General features: G+C 49.0%; 1 protein-coding gene across 2 annotated transcripts; it reads left to right on the top strand.

Annotated features, from left to right (window-relative positions):
- The first annotated feature begins 289 nt into the window (after positions 1-289).
- Positions 290-22,370, top strand: mbd6 (methyl-CpG binding domain protein 6). 2 transcript variants are annotated; one of them, XM_063214883.1, is made up of 13 exons: positions 290-744; positions 1,802-1,993; positions 2,367-2,503; positions 3,274-3,376; positions 4,363-4,528; positions 5,528-8,230; positions 10,036-11,156; positions 11,854-12,022; positions 15,403-15,560; positions 16,733-17,635; positions 19,090-19,139; positions 19,317-19,380; positions 20,168-22,370. In XM_063214883.1, the coding sequence occupies exons 3-13, from the start codon at positions 2,391-2,393 to the stop codon at positions 20,225-20,227; spliced, it is 5,610 nt and encodes a 1,869-aa protein (XP_063070953.1). In that variant the 5' UTR covers positions 290-744; positions 1,802-1,993; positions 2,367-2,390; the 3' UTR covers positions 20,228-22,370. The 2 variants fall into 2 exon arrangements, with proteins under 2 accessions (XP_063070953.1, XP_063070954.1); XM_063214884.1 differs by having other exon boundaries at positions 295-362.
- Positions 22,371-22,406: the final 36 nt, after the last annotated feature.

The raw sequence follows: 22,406 nt of genomic DNA, 5'->3' as shown, positions 1-22,406 counted from the left end.
TTGTGTTATAACATGACTTGGTTGACTCGATGGCCTCCCCTTCTTTAGCTGGACCATTCAATCTAATACGACGTGTACGTCTAACAATTTGCCAGATGTGAGCATCGTCACAGTACATTGATGCTTCAAGGTGTAACATTGTATCTCAGCAAAGAAACATTGAAAACATTGAAACAAAGGAATTAGAACCCCATGTCTTCCATTCTGAAATGTAACCGTGCAGCGCGCGCAGTGTATCTTGGGTATGGAATTCCCAAGACCGTCCCTGAGCTACTGCGCATGTCTGAGAGGAAACTCCATTATTTTTTTGGCACGGAATCCTAAGGAAAAATAGGAACTTGGAAACAAGGATAACGCTAAAGGTACACCATTGTGTCCATATCTTATCGGGATATATGGTTGCACGCCCAAATGAAGTTTGAATCGATGTTTTGGGTTTGAATGGAACGATCGGAGCCACTGCGGCCGACAAGGATCATCTTGAAATTAAAGTCATTTGCGACAATGCAACGGGCGCAATAAAACCCATCGCTATTGCTCTTTGTTTTAAAACAGGACGGGACGATGGTGCACGCATAAGAGAGGAACAAATTAACAAAAGATTATGGTCGTGGCATATAACAGCGATTATTACAACAGCCATTGCAACTAAACTCTGTCAACTAGCTAGCTAACTAGCTAGCTATTGCTATTTAGCTTCTGCACTGCAGCGCGGCGGACGAACAGGAAACTTCGTAAACAGAGGTATGTTGTAACCACTAGCTAGCTAGTTAGCAAAGACAACTAGCTAAAATATATATGCAAAATTTGCTTCTCTAATCTGCACAAGTAATGCTGTTGCTTATGAGCTCCATGTCTTAGCATTAGAGGTCATATCGTTTGCATAACAGCGTCTTCTGCAGGTATCAGGCTGGACCAAGATGCTATGGTTGGTTTTGTTTACATTCAGCAAAGATCAAGCAGAAATACATGCCAACCCGCAACAGAGACGAGTAATGGTACTCAGTATCAGAATATTTATGACGAGAGCAGCCTGTGGATGTTGTAAGAAATGGTATTGTTGACTAATAAGCATGCACTGTGTGGCAGTGATCTGGTGTGCTCTACTATGTTGGTGTCTGCGTCTGTAATCTCAAGATTACCTTCTTTTAACCTCCCTTTTGGTGTATGAATTTGACTTATTATAAAACTGAGTACTTTTGGTGTCACTGGTAACTTACAACTTGTGGAAAGGCAGTGGTTGTAAAATACACAGCTGTACCACAGCAAACTAGGAGATGATCTATATATTCTTAGTTGATATGAACATGTAGACCTTATGTATACAACGATGTTCACTTGTCAGTGTTGTCTTTCCTGTACCCTTTTCCTCTTTTTGCTTTCTTTGCCTCCTATTAGTGGCACTCTCACATTTGGAGGAAAGGTTCCTACCACAACATCAAACAGACACCAGTGGCACATTTTACACCCGCTGTCAGCCTGTCGCCTCCTCTCCTAACCAACTGATTGCTTGTTTGTGTTAGCTCAACACTCTGGAGACAACACTCTGAACCTGCTAAAGAAATCGCTGAGATGGTTATAAGTGAATGCTTGTTCATTGGGAAAGCACTCTGGTCCCATCCCATCTCTGTATGTGGTCCTGAAAGTAATGTTTCCTAAATTCCACTTTCCGGAAGCTTCTCCCTCCAAGCCCAGCACTTTTCAGAGAAGTCAGTCACACTTTTATCCTGGCCATGCGTTTTGTTCAGGGTCAATGAGTGTTAAGTTGTGTTCTCTTTTTTTTTATTTGATTTTCCGACAGGGAAATTCCCGGTCCTCAGCAGAGCGCAAGAGAACAGAGTGGGGTGGAACAGCGGAGAGGGTGTGAGCGATTACAGTGAGGCAGCCTTCTGGATCTTGCATCCCAGTGTCTACAGCTCTGCTCTCTTGAATATGAACTCGAAGAGCTGGATTCCTTGGACGCTACTGACCAGGGCTATATGAAGATGAAAAGGTAAATATTTAGTGTGCCGTGTCACATTATTGCCATACTGTATCTGTTGCTCAGTTTCACTGCATCAACATGTCGTTTATACTTTGAACATCAACATATTGTTAATGTCCTCGTTGGAGGGCTGTTATTATGTGGTTTTTTATACTTAACTGAGAAAATGTGGCAACAATTTCATGTTTTTAAATGAAGCTTTATGTTTGGCCTCCCCTTTTGAAAGCCAATAATATTTCACCATCACCTGTATTTATTTGTTTGTGTGTGTAAGAACGTGCCTGCTCTTCCTCATTCTCAATGGCGTATAAATAACACTTTTTCTACTCCACATTGCTCTTTCATAATGCGCTGCTTGTTTCTGTCTGCTTGTCCGTGGAAGGTGCTGGAAGCCTGCGAGCAGAAAATGACGGGAGGTAGTGAGAGTGCTGCTGGAGACAAAGATGTCCCCGGACGGGCAGCACAGGTGCCCGTTGGCTGGCAGAGGAGAGTGGAGGATGGGGCGGTCGCCTACATCAGGTACACAGCTCTCTGACAAAAACAGACGATACAAACATGCCACAATAATAATTTAAAAAGTTACAATAATAATAGATAATAATAATAGTCAAGACTATTATTAATTAATTATTTTTATTACTAATAATAGTCAACACATTACACTTTATTTTCAAAAGCTATTTAGTTAGTTAGGTACATGGTATGGGTAACAGTCAAGCAGTATGGGCTTAGATGCTTTGCTCAAAGGCGCTTCAGTAATGGATGGATGTGTTGGAGACAGCCTTGTATTGGGAGAGTGATTCGAAGCTGCAATCCCCCACTCCCTAGGCCGTTATTATGATGACGATAATCTGATGTGCATGCCTGTTCCGTCTTGTACATACACAACTGCATAAGGTTATTTCACCAATTTACGGCATGAAAGAAATTGTACTAAAAACACTGACGAGGAAGAAGAATTGAGCGCCACTTGAAGGACACAATTGCTTTGATCTTCTGCTGATCTTGTCACCACACTGTGACATTGCAATTACCATTGAAAGTCAGTGCATGTAATGTATATGCCTTGTATTACTTTGATAAACTAATGATGACATGGAGCTTGAAATGAATGCTGCTTTCACTGCTGAGGCCAGTCACTGAACTTCAGCTCAAATGATCACATCCTGTAGACGTCTGCATTAACGCACTGACGTGACGTCAGCACATGTCAAGTCAACATTAATATCAGAACAACAGTTTGAATATTGCTCGGCCTCATTTTATGCCTGTTGGTTGTTGGTTTGCAGCCCAAGTGGCACCATCTTGTCCTCGGTGGAGGAGGTCAGGGCGTACCTGCTGACGGACAGCACCTGTAAGTGTGGCCTGGAGTGCCCACTGGTCGTCCACAAGGTAAGGACAAACGATGGCAAGAACCCACGTTGAATCAAAGAAAAGGGGGGCGCACCTTGCATCAATTTTTTCTTCTTTATTTTTGTGCACAGACGCGTTTCGGTGTGTGCGCCTTTCCTCATTGTGCAACCACTGTGCACACTGAGGAAGGCACACGCCGAAACGCGTCTGTGCACAAAAATAAAGAAGAAAAAATTGATGCAAGGTGCGCCCCCCTTTTCTTTGATTCTAAGTATTCATTTGGGACAGCACCCTTAAAAGTTAATCAAGAAACCTTAGTGAAGCCTGATGCCTACTTGATTAAGAACCCACATTGGGCTTTTATAATGAAGAGAAACCGAGCTGTGTGTTGATGAATATTGTTCATTTCTTGGTAACTGCATTTCTGAATGATAAACCATTAGATTGTATATCACCTTGGAGCTAAGTTGTCTTCCTTTGAGTTAATGATTGCAATTTGAGATTTGCACCAATTCTACAACTGTCCATGGCATATAGTGTAGATTATAAGGTACTGTCTGCGTGCATGTTTTACTGTAGTGCAGAGAGTATTTGTCTGTGTGTGAACTATAGTGTATTTTCAGCATGGTCCATCATTTGACCTGTAATCATTCATTTATCCACGGTGGTCTTGCTAAACAGAGCAGTACCACTGCTGTGTGCACTGTGCACAGTGTGCACTGTGCAGTCAACACTTCTTCACAAAGAAATGGATAGTGGTGTCTGGTGCATTGACAAAGATAGAACTCTGAATGTACAATGGACACGTTTATTTATAGACATTAATCATGTGGAGCTGCAGATCTATTGCTAACTATAGTTTGCCGCTGTAAACACGTTTGCACTTCTGCTAATTCCACGTCTCATCTCCGTCCTTCTTCTTCTTCTTCTTCTTCTTCTTCTTCTTCTTCTTCGTGTTCTTCTTCTTCGTGTTCTTATTCTCATTCCTCTTCTTATTCTCCTCCTCCTCCTCCTTCTCCTCTCAGGTCTTCAACTTTGACCCGGTGGCGGCGGTGCGAGCGCAGAGCCAGCAGCCCGGCAAGGCGGAGGAGGACATGACCAAGCTGTGCAACCACCGCAGGAAAGTGGTGGCCATGGCGGCGCTGTGCCGCAGCATGCAGGCCTCTCAGCTCCCCCTGCACGCCTCCTCTGGTAACCAGCCCGCCCCCGCCCCGGCCCGCACCAGCCTTCCTGCCTTTACTTACATGTCACACACTTAAAGTGGTACTGTCCCATTTTTGGAAATAAGCTTATTTTACACCTCCCCTTGAGTTGAATAATATGATTTTACCGTTTTACCGTATAGCTGTGCACATTTTACCTCCAAGCTAACAGTTAACATTGAGTCCTATGAGACCAGTTAGCCGCGAGCTGGTCTCATAAGACTCAATGTTAGCTGCTGGCATGAATGTAAAATTTGCACTGCCATACCCAAAGAACGGTTGAAAGTACAGGAGAACGGTAAAACCCTATTATTTTACTCAAGGGAAGGTGTAAAATAAGCTTATTTCCAAAAATGGGACAGTATCACTTTAAAGGAAATAATAAATGTCCGCAACACTGTTCTATGCTCCCCAAATATTTAATGGCACAATGTTTCAGACGCTCAGTCCTTCATCAAGGTTGCACTGAGTGTGCCACTAAATATTTGGGAGCAAGCAGTGTTGCAGACATTTATTATTTCCTTGAAGTTCTATTGTTTTTTCTAGCACCTGTGCCACTGATGAGAGCATTCTCTGCTTTTTTTGGACATGTCACACACTTCCCTCTTCAGGAAATAAATAATATAAATAATAAAATAAATAGAGCTGCCTGCTACTACTTGAAGAAAAAGCTGGAACACTCTGCAGTTAGTCAGCTACTCAGGTGTACCTAAGAAAAGCTGACGTGTGCTCCAGCTTCTGTCTTCAATTGATGTTTGTCCGTCTGTGATGCACCTGCAGGCTGAGAGATGACGTGTAGACTCCCAATAAAGCCAGAATTAGTTACTACCACTTTCTAGCCAAGGCTTTAAAATATAGCCCAGTAGATTGTTTAGGCACATAATGTTGTCGTGCGTTGTTACCAGGCTCTGCTGTAACTGTGTGTGTGTGTGTGTCTGTGTTACTGTGTGTCTGTGTCTGTATTTCTTGTCTCGTCTTGTGCTGGCAGGGAGCTCCTTCTGTTCCATGGAGGGCAGGGACCAAAAAGGCGGCCCTCTGGGTGTCCACGTGGACGAGGGCGGCCACTGCACTTACTCTGCCCAGCCTCGCCTCTCCGCTAAGTCCAACAGCAGCACCAACAACAACAACAGCAACAGCAGCCACGCTGCTCCGCGAGGCGGCGGACTCCACAGCGGCTTCCCCCCGCTCTCCCCCTCCTCCTCCTCCTCCTCCGCCACACTCCTCCACAACGGCTCCTTGCAACACTCCAACTCCGAGGTGGGTGGTGGCGGCGGCGGCGGCGGCATCTCCAAGAGACCGTCGTCCGCCTCCCCCGGTTGCAACTCGGGCGGGTACGGGATGCCACCCTGGTACCCTCGCCCGTCCACCCCCCAGTCCATCATCCAAAGGCTTCCCCCCGCCACCACTTCTGGCTCTCCAGGCGGGGGGTCCTCCAAACCAGGCACCTACTCCCACCACCACCACCACCACCACCACCCCGGTGTCTTAGCGCTGGACGTCTCCCTCTCCGGCTCTCCCCAGTCGGTCCCACTCTCCCTCAGTACGGGGGGCAGGGCTGGGCAGAACCATCATCATCATCATCCGCAGGGAAGCGGCGTCAAGTCCCCTTCGCCCATCTCGCTGTGCATGTCCCCCTCCAGGACCCTGCAGGACGCTACCTCTCCCCACCAGCGCTCGCGCTCGCGACACTCCTCCACCTCCTCCACGCTCTCGGAGCACGGTGGCGGTGGTGGTGGTGGTGGTGGAGGGGGTGCCAAGCCGGCACGCTCCCCACTGCCCCCTGGCGCCGCACCCTGCCTTTCGCCCAAAGTCCCCCACCACCACCACCTCCTCCACCACCCGCCCAGCCCCCGGGGTCGCCTGGAGGGCATCTTGCAGCACTACAAGGACTGCAGTACCGGTGGCGCTGGCGGCGGTATCGGCGGCGGTGGCAGCAGCCCCGGCCTCAACACTGCTCCGCACCCCCAGAGCAACCAAAGCAACTTTCAGGTACCCCAAAATCTGCCCCCGTTTGTGGCCGGCGACAGGAAGAACGGGCCGGTTGGCGGGTCGTCGGCCGGTGGCGGCGGCGGTGGAAGTTTCCTTTGCCTGCCGCTCGGCCAGCTTCTGGGCCAGACCAAGACCCCGCAGCATGTCTCGTCCTCCTCCTTCCCCGCCAGCAGCCTGCTCTCGGCGGCTGCCAAGGCCCAGATGGCTAGCCAGAAGAGCCAGGGCCTGGGTGTCGGCGCTAGTGGCGCCGGCGCCTCTGTGGACGGCGTCGGAGGCGGAGGCGGCGGCGCGCCCTTGGCAGCCGGCCCCGAGAAGGACCCCCAGCAATCCAAGGTATTGATAAGCACTTTAAACAGCAGCCTCCCTCCTCCTCCCTCCAACAGCGCTAGGCCCTCCCCGCTCCCCATGACCGCCTTCCTGCTCCCCCACGCTCCCTCGCACCCCTCCTCCTCCGCTGCCCTCGGCCCGCTGCAAGCGGCGCTGGCGGCAGGCGCGGCCGCAGCAGCGGCCACTTCCACGGGCGGCGGCGGCATCGTCGTCGAGAAAGTCTCGCGCCGCAAGCGCCAGCGCCGCTCTCCCACGGTGCTCAGCATGCTGAAGGAGTCCCAGCTGAGCAGCCTGCGGGGCGCCGGCGTCGGAGACCTGGCAGCCCTCGCCGCGCTCTCGCCCCTGCCTCTCCCTCTTTCTCTCCCTCCCCTCCCCCCGCTGCCCAACGCCATGCCGTCCCCTTCCTCCTCTCCCTCCCCTTCCTCCTCTCCCCTGCTTCCTCCTCACCCTTCGCCCTCGGAGCATAGTCTCCACGCGCAGCTTCAGCATCAGCAGCAGCAGCAGCAGCAGCATCGGTCGTCCGTGATGGGGCCGAGCGCCGGCTCTCTCCTGGCGGGGCTGCCCAAGCAGGCCGACCTGGAGGAGCTGCGGAGGCTGGGCCTGGGTCTGGGTCTGGGCCAACCCCTGGTGACGCCCTCGCCCTCCCAGCCGCTCTCCGCTCTCCTGCAGCTGCTCAGCATGCAGAACGCCCAGGCGGCGGCAGCGGCGGCCGGGGCAGCAGCAGCATCAGCAGCCAACACCAACGCCACGCAACCCTCCTCCTCCCCCTCCTCCTCTTCCTCCTCGTCCTCCCCCAGCCCCATCCCGCTCCTGACCTCCACCAACGCCCGACTGGCGCAGCACACGCAGGCGCTGGCTGCCAGCCTCGCCATGGCCCAGGCCTCCGCCGACAACTCCACCGCCTCACAGTCCCACTTCCCTCTGATGGGGGTGGCGGAAGACCTGGATGGTGGCAGTAGTAATACTCACGGCAACACGACGACTAACACACACACCACCACCATCACCACTGCCACAGTCTTGAAGCCCAACCCCAACCCCAGCTCGGTCCTCAATCTCAGTCAGCCCCACCTCTCCGCTTCATCCACCCCCGCGTCCCAAACAGCATCAGCATCACCATCGTCATCTTCACTATCATCATCAGTAGCAGCGATAGCACCAGGCTCGTCACAGGACAGCAGCGGCAGCGGTAGCCAGGTCCTGAGTATGCTGGGTCAGCTGTCTGCTGCTGGTGGCTCCCCCTGCCTGCCTCCTGCTCCTTCTCCGGCCCCCCTGGCCGACAAGAGCTGCGGGGCGGGGAAGGTCAACGTCACCGACCCACACCACCATGAAGTCACCTTCGCCTCCAGCCACGGCCACCCCATGGACGCAGAAGGTGAGCGTGTGTGTGTGTGTCTGTCTGTCTGTCTGTCTGTCTGTCTGTCTGTCTGTCTGTCTGTCTGTCTGTGTGTGTGTTGAAAGAGAAAGATTTCTCAACTTGCCCTTGGCAATAAAGTTTGGTAACTCCATGTTACGCCCATGGGGCCTGGGTCTGAATTCTGAAGGTCTTTTTTAGACAGCCTTTCCTGTTTGGTTCTGTGATATTTTTAAAGAAAAGATTATTGGTAGCGTAGGAGAGTAAAAAAAAAAGAATAGCCTCTTTGAGCTGTAATCCTGACCTAACGATGCGATACAGGGATGGAAATGTTGTCCTGTCTTTTGGAATGGTTGTCCTTGCCTTGAAGTCCACTGCTTTTCCTGTGATTATTGTCTAGTTTAATTTTTTTTTTAAAGAAAAGATAATTGCCGCATTGGCGTAAAATATTGCAGCTTTTGTTTCACACAGCTGAGATGATAATAAAACGGAGCAAGTGAAAGTGATGTTTAATTAGTTCAGGATGTGCGGTTCACTTGAGAGCGGCAACAGCCAACCTTTTGTTCCCAGCTCAGTCCGCCCACCACCACGGCCCACTAGCGCACTTATCTTGACTCACTCTCTCCCTTGGAAGACTCAGGCACTGCTTATTTGTCTTGGAGTATGAGACAGGCGGTGTACTTCCAGTAAAGGTGTTGGTTCATTGCATTCGGCGCTCGATAGTGTTACATTTGATGTGTTGGTTATTGTTACTCTGATGGGAGAGACGGTCATTTGATCTTTGTTTGCAGACACTAGTTTTGGCGAGACGGGACACATGCAACTGGCCTTTAGTTTGGTGCCAGAATGCCGATCACTATGAACTGTGTCTGACTTTTAAGGTTGTAGCACTTTCACCATAATATTCTGGAACAGAAATAGCCTTATTTGGCGAGGCATGCTTGCACATGAAAGCAATTGTTCTTTCGGCAGTTTTTTTATTCTCTACTTGACACCTTTAGATACTGACTATTGGCGATGTATGTAGTGTATTACATGGGATGAATCTAATTTGGTCAGTGATAATGCAAATGTGTAAGCAGTGGGCTAAAAGTAGGGATGGGATATCGGTATCAGTGTATCGGTATCGGGTTCAGATATCAACATAATTCAGATATCGGATCGGATCGGAATTTTCCCAAAGTATCGGAATTCTCCTGATACTGACGTTTAGCAAGGTGTAATGTTAATTTGAAATCATATCACTTGCATATTAGTTTTCAGGATGGGATTGTTACTTTTTTACTTGCTACTTTTTGCTTATTAATTGTTTTCCTGTTCTTCTGACTCCCTTTTCTGACTAAATAGTCTACTTGGGCCTACCTCAAGTTGAAACCCATGCATACATGTGGTTTTGGTTTTGGATCGGAGTAGTATCGGTATCGGCAGATATCCAAATTTAGATATCGGTATCGGATCGGAAGCAAAAACAAATGTGTATCGGTGCATCCCTAGCTAAAAGCAACAATATCTCTACATTGTCAACAGTGCCATCACCAGTGGATGTCATCTACAAATTGATATATTGTGAAATGTTTGTAAAGTGTTGTTATGGTCATTCATGACTTTTAAGAAATGTGTATTATATGTGGGCCTTTGTGTTAAATACTTGCATGATGAAACCACAGCAAGGTTCTGCTGCTTTTACATTTCCCGTCAAGCGTACCACAAATGTGCAACATTTTCAGCTCTTCTCTGACGGCCTAAGGCTAAACCCCCACCACCCACCCACCCCTCTCTCTCTGTTCCTGTCTTCTTATCTCGGCGTCCCCTCTGCCTCTCCGCAGGTGCTCTGGTGGCCGTGGACGGCCAGGACCCCTCGGAGGCTCGTCTCCTGGGCCCCGAGGCCGCCGTTGCCGGACTGTCCCTGCCCAGCGCCTCGGACCCCTCGGGCGCCCTGCAGCTGGCCGAGTCCTTCCCCTTCATGAACCAGGAGCAGCTCCTGCAGCTGCTGTCGGCCAACTCGGGCCTGCCCTCCCTGCTGCCCCCCTTCCTGGGCTCGCTGGGCGCGCTCGGCTCGCTCGGCTCGCTGCCCCTCTGGACCACGGCCGGGCTCCAGCAGATGGCCCAAGCCTCCCCCATCACCACCACACCCACCACCACACAACAACAACAACAACAACAACAACAGACACAGTCACAACAACAACAGCAGCAGCAGCTTCAGCAGCACGCAGGACTACTCGGCCAGGCCTCGCCGCTAAACATCTTACCGTCTATATCAGGAGCTCAGGGAGACTTTCCAGTCAATCTCATTAGTCTGCTAAACCCCCCTCCTCCTCCTCCGCCACCGCCTCCCTCCGCGGCTGCCACTGCTGCCGGCCTCCCGGTGACCGGCCAGGGCCCGGCGGGGTGTGACGCGGGCGACAAGCCCAGCCTGCAGGCGCTCCTCATGGCCTCCCTGCTGCTCAGCCAGCAGCAGGCGGCCGCCGCGGCCATGCTCCAGCCCATCCCCGGCCTGGGCCAACTCAACCTGGACCTCCCTCCTCCTCCCCACCACCTCCAGCAGTCGGCACAGCAACATGGGCACTCGCACTCCTTCCCCACGCTGCCGGACGGCTTGTCCCTGGATAAGAGCTCTGGTGGTGGCGGTGCGGGTGGGCTGGTGGATTCGGTGCTGCCCACTCCCAGCCTGCTGGAGGCGCTGCAGGGCCTGATGGCGGCGGGCGACGTGGGCGGTTCGATGTCGGCTGCCGCCGCCGCCGCCGCTGCTGCCACGGCCGCCGCCCTCTCGGCCGGCATGGGGCCGCAGTCGCTCCTGTTGCCCCCTCCTCATCCGGCCTTCCTCCCCCTTAACCCCGCGCTGCTGGCCGCTGCCTTAGCCGCCGCTCCTCCTCCACATCCACCTCCCACCGCTGACCCCCTCCCCAACACCCAGCAGCAATCCCCAACGCAGGCTCACTCGCAGGTACCCCCCCCTCGACCACCCCCATCCCCATCCCCAGACCTCGCTCTCGAACCCCCGCCTTTACCCTCCGCTGCCCCTCCCTCCCCCTTCCTACCTCCTTTCTCCTTCCCCGTCCGTCCAACCGTCCGTCCGCACTTGCATGCTCGCCAGCGCCTCCCTCGACTGCCTTGACTGAGTCGTTTTGCTCGTTAGGACTTTGCATGCTGGGAGTATTTGCCTGAATTGCCCTCATTCAGTAGAAATCGACTGTCAAAAACACCCAAAGCACACAGACACACAGCCCCACATACATGCATGACTGTATGCTATGCATCTTGTGAATGTTTGTACTACTAAACTCTACTGACCAATGTTAGAGGTAGTGTGGATTGACTTCATTTGCTTAGTTGTAACATGCATGACATTACAATGATGGCTGGTCTTGTGTCAGTCACTGAGAGTGTCTCCTTGTCTTTGCTAAACATCTGTTTTTTCTGTGTGTGTGTGCGTGTGTGTGTGTGTGTGTGCGTGTGCGTGTGCGTGTGTGTGTGTGTGTGCGTGTATATGTGTGTGTGCGTGTATGTGTGTGTGTGTGTGTGTGTTTGTGCGTGTGTGTGTGTGCACATCCCGTGTGTGTGTGTGTGTGTCTGTGTGTGTGTGTGTGTTTGTGCGTGTGTGTGCACATCCCGTGTGTGTGTGTGTGCTTCCGTCCGTCCAGGGGGCTGTGTCCAGCCCGTCGTCAGGCTCTACCTCTGTGCCCTGTGGTCCTCTGCTGCCCAGCACTGTGCCTGAGGACATCAGCTCCCTGGTGCCCCTGACCGAGCCGGACAAGACCAACGGCCAGACACCGTCACTCCTGCCCCATCTACTGCCCCCGGGAATCATGGGTACGCGTGTCTGCGTGCGTGCGTGCGTGCTTGCGTGTGTGGCTGTGTGTCTCTGTGATAAGGTTACATGTGGGGCACAAACATTCCAATTATGGTGGAAATAAATGGGCAAGTGTTGTTTTCTTGGTTGTGTTAAGGGCAAAACTGAAAGTGCAAAACTCACTGAGAGGGGAGGATAACTAAGGGATTGGTTTGGTCAGGATAGAGTTGAGCATTTTTTTTAGTTCTATCAGAATATGAGTCTATGGGAGTGCCAGACAGGGACAGGAATGAAAGTGTGTGTGTGTGTGTGTGTGTGTGTGTGTGTGTGTGTGTGTGTGTGTGTGTGTGTGTGTGTGTGTGTGTGTGTGTGTGTGTGTGTGTGTGTGTGTGTGTGTGTGTGTGTGTGTGTGTGTGTGTGTGTGCGTGCGTGCGTGCGTGCGTGCGTGTGTGCGTGCGTCTGTGTCCTGCCTTTGTGTCTGGAGTGGATTAGAGAGATACTTTGTCATTGATCCCAAAGGAAATGAAGGTGGTACACGAAACACACATTTGCACAAATGCATATTACAGCGTTCTACACATTGATGCAAGAATCACCCCAACCGATGACAATGCATCAACATAATGTGAGCGTCGTCAAGTATCACAAATTGAGAGGACATGGAGGGTTAGACGGTGAAACTGAAACACCTGATTTTAGGGTTTGGCTATAGCAGCTCGGCTAGTGTATTGACCCTGTGGAGCTCCCGACGGACAGTTCTGGTAAAAACAGGAGAGTTGAGGTGCATATTTAATTTGGGCAGCTCTGGTTTTGTGTTTTGTAGATACAGTCTGGGTTGGATATAGTCCTAACATCCCTTTCAGACAGCTTCCTCTTGGGTCCATAGTTAATCCTGTTGGTTGTGGTTCGTGCTCCTTGGTGGTATACTGACGTTACCCTGATACCGTGGCTCTTGACATCACAAAGACTTGCCGTCTTGATCACAGATGGGCCAGCAAGACATGCATCAACAATTTGTCCTCTTTTGAACTCTGAGCAAAGCTGCGCTCTTTACCCTGCTAAGTGAACCTTCACACTCTGCTCTTACTGATGCAATGTGCAATAAATGGAAATTGGCCACCAGGCTGGTCCACTTTAGCCATGAAACGTCCCACACTAAAATTACAGGTGTTTCAGTTTCATTGACCAACCCCTGTATGTTGCTATCTGGCATCCAAAGTGTGGTGATCTCTACTAGGGGTCGACCGATACAGTTTTCTTTAAAGGGACACTGTGTGAGATTTGTAGTTGTTTATTTCCAGAATTCATGCTGCCCATTGACTAATGTTACCTTTTTCATGAATACTTACCACCAGAATCAAATTCTAAGTATTAATTATATCTGGAATAAATAATCTTTTCATACATGAAAAGGGGGATCTTCTCCATGGTCCGCCATTTTGAATTTCCAAAAATAGCCATTTTTAGCTGCAAAAATGACTGTACTTGGACCATATTAGAAAATATTTGTTTATTACTTAGTAAACTTTCATGTAAAGATCAAATTTGGCAATAGGCAGCCCAGTTTCAATGAGCAGCATAGTTGCAGTACCTTTTTTGACCATTTCCTGCACAGTGTCCCTTTAATGGCCGATGCCATACCAATTTTTTTTTCCATCACCCTTGGCCGATACCCGATATTTGGGGCCGATATGGGTTTAAAAAAAAAAAAGTTAAAAAATGACATAACAGTTCTCAAGTTAAAAATAAACATTCCTTTTAACATTATCAAATTGAGGTAGAACTTGTAACATTTAAACACCCACTCTAACAATCAAGTAATGTCTAACAATCAAGTCATGAAAAAATAAAGTGTCTTGGTGCTTTTAAAAAAACCTGAATGACATAAAATAATAAATATTGCGTATCGGCCAAAACCACACACGTATCGGCCGATACCGATACACTTAAAAAATGCAAATATCGGCCCGATACCGATATATACCGGTCTATATTAGGGATGCACGATGTCAAACATTTCGGCCGATACCGATATCCGATTATGATATTGCGGTTTTGGCCGATGACCGATATTAACCGATACCGATGTTTTTCTTTCTTTTTTAAAAAAAAGAGATGACAATGATGCAAACAAACAGAATTTTTGAATGTCGTCTTATTTCCAAAAACACTTTTTAACTCCCTGTGATAATTAGATAAAAAATAGACACAAAATAGAAGACAAACAGTGAAAGTCATCGTCAAGTCCATTCTTTTAGAACCGTAACATATAAAAAAAAACATCGGCGTTAACATCGGCCCAGTTTTACCCATCAGACCGATGTCCGATGTGTTGAATATTGGCCGATATCGGCCGATACCGATACATCTGGCCGATACATCGTGCATCCCTAGTCTATATATCTGCTGCCAGTTTGGGTGTGCCTGTGTGTCTGTGTAGCGGTACTTGCCAGTAAAGCTGCGTTGAGTAAGTTTTCTCCTGTTGGGTCATTGTGTATAGCCGACTCTGTTTGCCTTTGAAGTAGTCTCCCTCGCAGGTTTGGAATGGCAGTAACTGATCCCAGGGGCTCGTGTGTTGCTTGGCTTGCATTGTGGTGTTCTGTCATTATGTATTTTGCACCCAACTGCTCTTTGCTGAAAACCCTTTTTTTCCCCCTATCATAACATGGCGTCTGTATTTTTGTTTTGTATTCCCCTGTAATGAGAATTTTCTTGTCAGCTTTCTCAGCTAGATAATGATCTCGGTTGCCAATTTCATTGTTAATTAAAATGTGCTGTTGTTTTGCTTGTTTGGTTTGTGACTGTTAACTTAGTGCTTCTGCACTAGAACAATTGACTGCTTATTGGAGTGGTATGCCATCAAAATGACACAGGCTTCATTGGTTTGATTTGTTTAGCTTGGTGGCTAATGATTGATATAGCCTAATGGAGGGCATTTTTTTGAGGGCATCATTTGAGTGGTCTGGTTTTCAGTATGGAGGTCCACCAACAAAAGCATAACACTTAATCTTGTGTGAGTGTTGTAGGTCTGAAAACTATATGGATATTACTAGATGGAACGTGGGTGGTCCTCTGCCCCTGCTGCCATCCATGGCTGAAGTGCCCTTAATTTCTGTGCACGTGTGTGTGTGTTTGAGTGCATGTTTGGCTGTGGCTGTGTCTGTATGTTTGCATCTGTGTATGTGTGCAGTTGTGCGTGTGCTCACTGCTTGTGTTGTGAAAATCTGCCCTTACACTATACAAGGGACTGTGTTCTGAACCAAATTAACATATTAGGCAAAAGAGTTTGAAGGTCAAATTTAGTAATGTGTGTGTGTGTGTGTGTGTGTGTGTGTGTGTGTGTGTGTGTGTGTGTGTGTGTGTGTGTGTGTGTGTGTGTGTGTGTGTGTGTGTTCCACAGGTGACCTGACAGGCCTGGGTAACATCGGTGGGCTCCACGGGTTGTTGGGGGCAGGGCCTCTGCTTCTGCCCCAGGTGCCTACATCTGCCCTCGGGATGCCTCTTCCACAAGGCCAGGGGGCCCTCAACCCTCTCGCATGCCTCATCAACAGCCTACAGGTAACCGCACAAATAGACCAGGCGCGATGCGCTTCAAGCGACAGAGTGCAGCAGCAAGCGATACGAGCGATTGAAGAGACTAGAGTATGTCCGTACAGGCAGAAGGCAAAGCATTCAAGCATTCCCATTGCCTGTGGTCACTGACCTCTATACAGTCATTGGCTGTCGCGGCTTGTCGCCGAACCGTGTCATAGAAAGTTGAAAGGATTTCAACTTCAAACTGTCGCGCTCGTCGCGCAAATCGCTCTAGTCTCCAGAATCGTTTTTGTCGCGCGACTCAATACAAAGTCAATTACTTCCGTTGCTCGCCTCGCTCTTGTCGCAGTAGGTGTATTTCTGCGGTAAACTGCCCAATGCAAAGGAGTGTGCTTAAGTTCGGTCTCCTAAAGGGGCGTTGTCCCCTCCTTCTTCTCTGTCTGTGGTGTTTGGTGACGGCTTGCATAAGATGTGCGCTAATGTTATCTACAGCGCTAAGGGAACTTAATTTATTCTCAACCTGAAATCTCCAAAGCTGTCCTAACCGAAGGTCTCCTAAAGGAGCATTCACCTGACATCACATTGATCCAGGAGATGTACAGGCTTGATGTACATGGATCTCTACAAGACAATTCTAACTGTTAGTCGAGTGTCTGACACCGCTTACTATCGTCATTGGAAAGCCCACGTTCTTCACTGATTAGCTTTATAGAATTTTTTGATGAAGCAGTTTTAAAAAGTATGATCGTGTGACGGAGGTCATCTTGCACCTGTTCACACCCCTCGGGGATCGAACGTGCAATCTCGTCAACTACAACGGTCCGGCAATGGGAGACACAGTACGATACCGCTGGGCCAAGAGACAAGTCTCTCGACCCAACGGCACGAGACTGTATGAAGCTATCGGAGGGAGGTTTACCAACGTCCCACGCCAACTCTGTGCTATTTAGCCTCCGTTACAATCGCAATACAAAATCTTTTCTTTCAGGGGATTAAGTAAAGGTGGCTAGTGTTAAATTTCATGAATGTGCCCTTAGTACTTGCTGGGTCTGCTTGAGCATTTCTGTAATATAGTCTATTCTAATTCACTGAGATGTACCTGCACATTGTCAGTCAGAGTGAACCCTGATTGAAACGTTGTGGTCTACTCTAATGTCACATGCTCTGTTGTTGTTGTTTCCCCCTCGTCTATCCAGCTCAACGTGGGTCCTCCGCTCGCAGTAGACAAATCGCTGGGTCTGGCCGAGCCCCCCAACGCGCCCCCAGAGGAGGAACTCCCCGTCAGCCAGCTGCCCCAGGAGCCGGCGCCCAACCCAGGCCACTCGGTGCATAGCGGAGGAGGTGGAGGGGCTGGTGGAGGTGGAGGTGGAGGTGCCACCACCCAGCCCCAGTCGAGGGAGAGTGCCAGCAGTGCCCTCTTCGACCCCTACGGATCCTTCATGGACACCATCTACACCTCCTTCCTGCAGGTCAGCGGCAAGGACTCCGAGTCAGGAGGTGGTGGTGGTGGTGGGAGTAGTAGTAGTAGTAATAGCATCACCTCCTCCAACCCGCTGTCCTTCCCCACGCCGGACCTCCCCGCCCTGCTGGCCCAGGCTCAGGCCAGCGCGCCGCCCTCCCTCAGCCCGCGCCGCGCCTGCTCCGTGCACAACCCCGACCTGTCGCGCCTGGGCATGGCCGACGCCGCGCAGTCCCCGGCACGCGGCACGCCCAAACTGAGCGAGGACGCCTCGCCCACGCCGCCCCCTAGTGGCGGGAAGCCCGGCGGCCTGGAGGGGCACCATCACCACCATCACCATCACCACCACCATCACCACGACGAGGCCCCACTGCCACCAGCCTTCCTAGAGGAGGCCAAGACGGACGGCTCGACCAACAACAACAACAACAACACGGTGTCCGCCGGTTCCACGCTGTGTGGGTACAGCAACGGGCTGGCGTCAGGGCCCGGCGCGCACCAGGCTGAGGAGCAAGAGGAGGAGGAGGAGGAGGAGGAGGCGTCAGGGAGGCCACAGCCACAGGGCGGCTATCTCGGCCCCTCGCGCAGTGCGGAGCCACCGGAGGATGGCATGGCCTCCAACGAAACCAACACCATCAAAGTGAGTGTTTGTGTGGTTGTGTGGTTGCAGGGGTTTCTCTCTATTCTTGTGGTCCTACGACTATTGAAGCAGCTCTGATTTGTGTGTGTGTGTGTGTGTGTGTGTGTGTGTATGTGTGTGTGTGTGTGTGTGTGTGTGTGTGTGTGTGTGTGTGTGGATCAGTCTGCTGTACCATTATGCTGGGGACCCGGGGGACTCATAAAACTTTGGGTGCTTCGTCCGGACGTGCCTACGTCACTAGTGATGCGCGTCCTCGTTGCCGAACTGCAGTGGGCACTGCGCTGGGACTCACTAGTTTCAAACAAGCAATTTAGGGTTAGGTTTAGGTTTAGGGTTAAGGTTTGGTTTAGGCTTAAGGTTAGGCTTTGGTTTAGGGTTAAGATTAGGGACGGTATGGACGGTTGTCATGGCGACAAATCAAACGTTGTCGGCAACAAGGACTCGCATCTCTATTGTGACGTAGGCACGTAATACCGCCTCCGGACGAAACAACCTAGAATTTCATTGTCAAGGGGACCCAGGTTCGATTCCAGCCCAGGTCATTTCCTGAACCCTCCTATCTCTCTCTTCCCACTCTGTTCCTGTCTCTATCACTGTCTTGGCTAAATAATAAAGCTGTGAAAGCAGCTGTAGAATATTCCCTTTTTATAAAAACAAAATTGTGTTAGAGTAGTAGAGTAACTTTATTGATCCCCGGGGGGGAATTAAGGTGTCAAGTACCTTACTGTGTGTTCGTCTCCTTCGAAGTACAGATCAACTGCCTCTACAAAGTTGCAAAGTGTGGTTATACCCCACCGTGAATGTCTGTAAATACTTGTAGAATACATGTTGGTGACCCTGTTTGAGTCTTTTGACACATTTTATATGACCGGGCATCAAATGTCTATATTGCACGTTCTAGTGACGTGAAATGTGGTTTCCGACAGCCATGGGTAGCTAGCTGGGGAACATCAGTGATCAGGACGACGTGCTCTTGAAAGATTTTTTTCACTTAAATATTTTGAATGTCATTAGCAGCTGGGTTTTCATTTAACATATTCACATTAGTAATGCGCATTTATTGTAAGAAGGAGCAGGGAGAGGGGTAACCGTGAGAGATTATTCATTTTCAGCTTGCTGAACAGAAACCTGCTTAATAATTGAAATGATCCCACTTGTGTTAAGACCATTGTAGCTCTGTGGGAATATATAATATGTAATTATGGAAATGGCCACTTGATTAGATACTGTAGGTTGTTCACATCTTCCCTAAAGTTTCAGTGCTGCAAAATCATGATCTGCATTTATGCATGACTGTGTGACTGGCGAAACTCTTTTTTTTGGTGATTGTGAAAACTCAATTATATTGCTCTTTTTCTTCTTTTTTTTCTCAATGTATTAGTTGTATTTGTAAATGTATCTTTTGTATTTTTATCGATGTACTGTATTTCAATGCCTTTTTCTATTTTTATCAGGAACCCCCAGTGCGCACAGCAGGTCGGCGGGGTAGGAAAAGGAAACAAGTGTAAGTTCTCAGTCGAGGCCATTCCTGACCTAGTATTTCTGTACATATTTAATGGACACACACACACATCCTTCTGCACCATTACCTTTTCCCCCCTAACATCTCTTTTTAAAATGTGGTTTTAAAAAGTGCCTTTTTCTCCTCTCTCTCTCTCTCTCCTGGGGTTGTTCCTGTTAGACTTGAGAGGGTGCCTGATGGGCCTGGAGGTCTGGACAGCATCATAGAAGAGCCACCAGTTACAGTAAGCCTCTTAACTTTGCTACTACACATCACTATATACATGGGTTCACCGTGTTTATAAACATGATGTTGTGGGGAGGGGCAAGACACTGGCAGCCAACCACGTGAGCTAATTTTTTTTTTACCGACAGCGGTTTCCAACAATCAGAGGTTGAGTTGTGCACAGCTAGTGTCGCGCAGCTTGGAGAACAAAAATGTAGAACCCATGTATTGTTTGTGGTATTGTTTTCGAAAGCAACACTCTGGGATATTTGACATGGGACCCTATGTCCTTGTTACTATTGTAGACATGTAGACTTGAGACACTTTTTTGTTATTCCAAACAGTCCTTGCAATTCCAGAGGTCGCAGCTTTTTGTAGCCTGTCACTGAACCTGTAAGCCATTCACTTGCACTTGCCAACAACCTCTGGAATTACAAGGTCTGCTGTGAATAACAGAAAAAAAAATCTCTCTACAGGGTCCTATGTTGAAAATTCCTGGAGTGTTGCTTTAAACAGCTGTACCCAATCGTTTTCTATTTCTATTTAGTATCATCTGAAACGCCAAAGGACGGTTAAAAACATCAATATTGTTTTTTTTTTTGATGATTGTAATCTTGTGGTTACGGCACCAGCTAAGTTGTGTCTGTACTTCATGTCAGTCTGAAAAATGTCAGTTTTGTATATGTCTTGTCCTGGCATGGTATAGAGAGAAAACGTAATTTCATTTTTCCTTGTATGTCTTGTGCATATGATGAAAGTGACAATAAAAGCTGACTTGACTTGACTTGTGTTCCTGGTGTTTCCAGACAGCACTGCCCAAGCCTGTGAGGTCTACCAGGGGCAAGAGGAGAAGAGTGGTCAGATAGCGAGCGGCTCTGCCCCCCCCCCCCAGCACCACCATCACGTGACCCATGGGCCACCCATGGGCCAAACGCCTCTAGACCTCTAGTCTCAACCCCATCAGCACCAGCACTGTCAACACCTGACCTGACAACACCCCAAAACGCCCCCCCACCCCGAATTCTCCCAAACCTATTGTGGCCGAGTCATTGTGAATCCCACTGCGCCTCACTGTGAAGATCCATCATCCACACAGACACCCCATTGTCACCCACCACCACCACCACTCTCACCCATCACCTGCTCTCCCCACTCAGTGTGTTCAGATTTGTGTGTGCAAGCGTGTGCGTGTGTGTCCAGTGTAGCCAGTGGTTGCTTGTGCTCCTGGGTGGGACCACTCTTTGTTTCCATGCTAACCGCCACACTCCAGTGATGTTAGCCCATCACGTCGCAGGTGTGATGCCGATGCCGATGCCATGGCAGAGGATTCTGAATCATAAAGGAATATCTGAAGACATGAATTTGATAACAAAATGTTAGCAAGTTGCATACTGGCAAATACAAAAAAAAGAAGTCACTTGTGATCTCCCCCCCACTTTTGACATTGGATCAAATCTATACATGGATTTATCGTTCATTTGGATTCTGTGTTGTGAGGGTGGTGTCTACATCAATAGGAATTTATGTATATGTCAATGTGTGCGTATGTGTTTGTATGTGCGTGTTCCTACATTGGCAACTGTAAAATTGTTTTTTTTATAAGTTGTGTATGTTACATCAGGGTCATAGAAAACTTGAATGAAGTATGAGAGAAGCAGTAGGTCCGACAAGATCATATTTTTGTTTTGTTTCGCATGTTGCGCTATGTATTCATCATATATATTAGGTGTGTGATGAGTGCGTGCGTATGTGTGTTTATTAATGTGTGTTCTGTATGCTGCTGTTGCTATGAACAGAGCGTGTGATCCAGAAGTACCTCAACTCTGGCACAGCTTTCAAGCTGCAGTAGCACCAGTCCAGCCCGCCCGCACACACACACACACACACACACACACACACACACACACCGACCACATTTCGCCCACCACACAGCGCTACAGTGCCCCGTGTGGCTCACACAGTGCCACTGCACGCCACGCCACACCACACTACACACCAACCACCAACAGCGCGCTCACTCAGTCACCACCAGGGCCACAATCCCACTGCAGTGGGTGGCCTCCCTCCCTCTCTCCCTCGTCACCAGGGATGCCCATGGTGTGCCAGGGATGGCCTCAGGCATCTTTCTTGCTGTTTCTCTCTTTTTTTTGTTTTTTTTATTTCTATCTCTTTTCATCCTACTCTGACATTCTCAGCGGACTGCCATCATCATCATCATCATCATCTCCCAAGCACGGCAACAACTGCCAAATAGGAAAAAGGAAAACGAAAACCGTATGAACAAAACAAGAAAAATAAATAATGCTACTACCCATTCATTTCATGGGGATTTAAAAAAAAAAAGGGTTTACGTACTCTTCCCTGGTCCGTTGAGACAGTTTTTGTTTTTGTTTGTTTTTTTAGCTCTACCATGTTGTCTGGGGGTTATTTGGGAGAGTTGGGGTGGGGTGGGGTAGGGATGAGGTGAGGAGAAATGTTACCCACGGGCCATGGGATTTTTTTTTTTACTTTTGGGAATCCCGTCTGTGAAATCAGGTTCTCCGACGATGTGTCCTCTTTTGTCAGTGTGCGCATTGCATCACAACAGCCTGGCAGAGTCTTACTCACAGGGAGGGCGGGAGAAATGCCAAACCCCTGCCATTCACTCTCATGGGCCTTGGCCTGGCTGCCCATTCTTCATCAACATAGGCACAAGTTACTGACTATTTAAAAAAAATAATGATTTAAAGTAATAATGAAGCAGAATATGCAATTTTACTATTGAATTTTGTATATATGTACAGTTTTAGTATTTTATTTTGTACACTTTTTTAGGAAAAAAATGATCAATTTGTAAAGTATTTCTTCTCCTCAAGACAGCGCCCTATTGTCCCAACCCCCGCCTTTTTTCATATTTACGTTCGACTTGTAAAGAGAATCCGTTTAAAATTGTGAATGGTAGCATTTTGTTCTTCAATGGAAGTTGATTTGTGTTTTTTTTTTAATTTAACAGATTAAAACATGTTTACCAAATCCTACATTGCAGTGTTTTGCTTTTTCTTCTGC

Source organism: Engraulis encrasicolus, chromosome 14 (assembly GCF_034702125.1).
Source record: "Engraulis encrasicolus isolate BLACKSEA-1 chromosome 14, IST_EnEncr_1.0, whole genome shotgun sequence".
NCBI classification, from domain to species: Eukaryota; Metazoa; Chordata; class Actinopteri; order Clupeiformes; family Engraulidae; genus Engraulis; species Engraulis encrasicolus.
The sequence above is the reverse complement of the archived record's forward strand: the minus strand, read 5'-3'. Positions and strand labels throughout refer to the sequence as shown.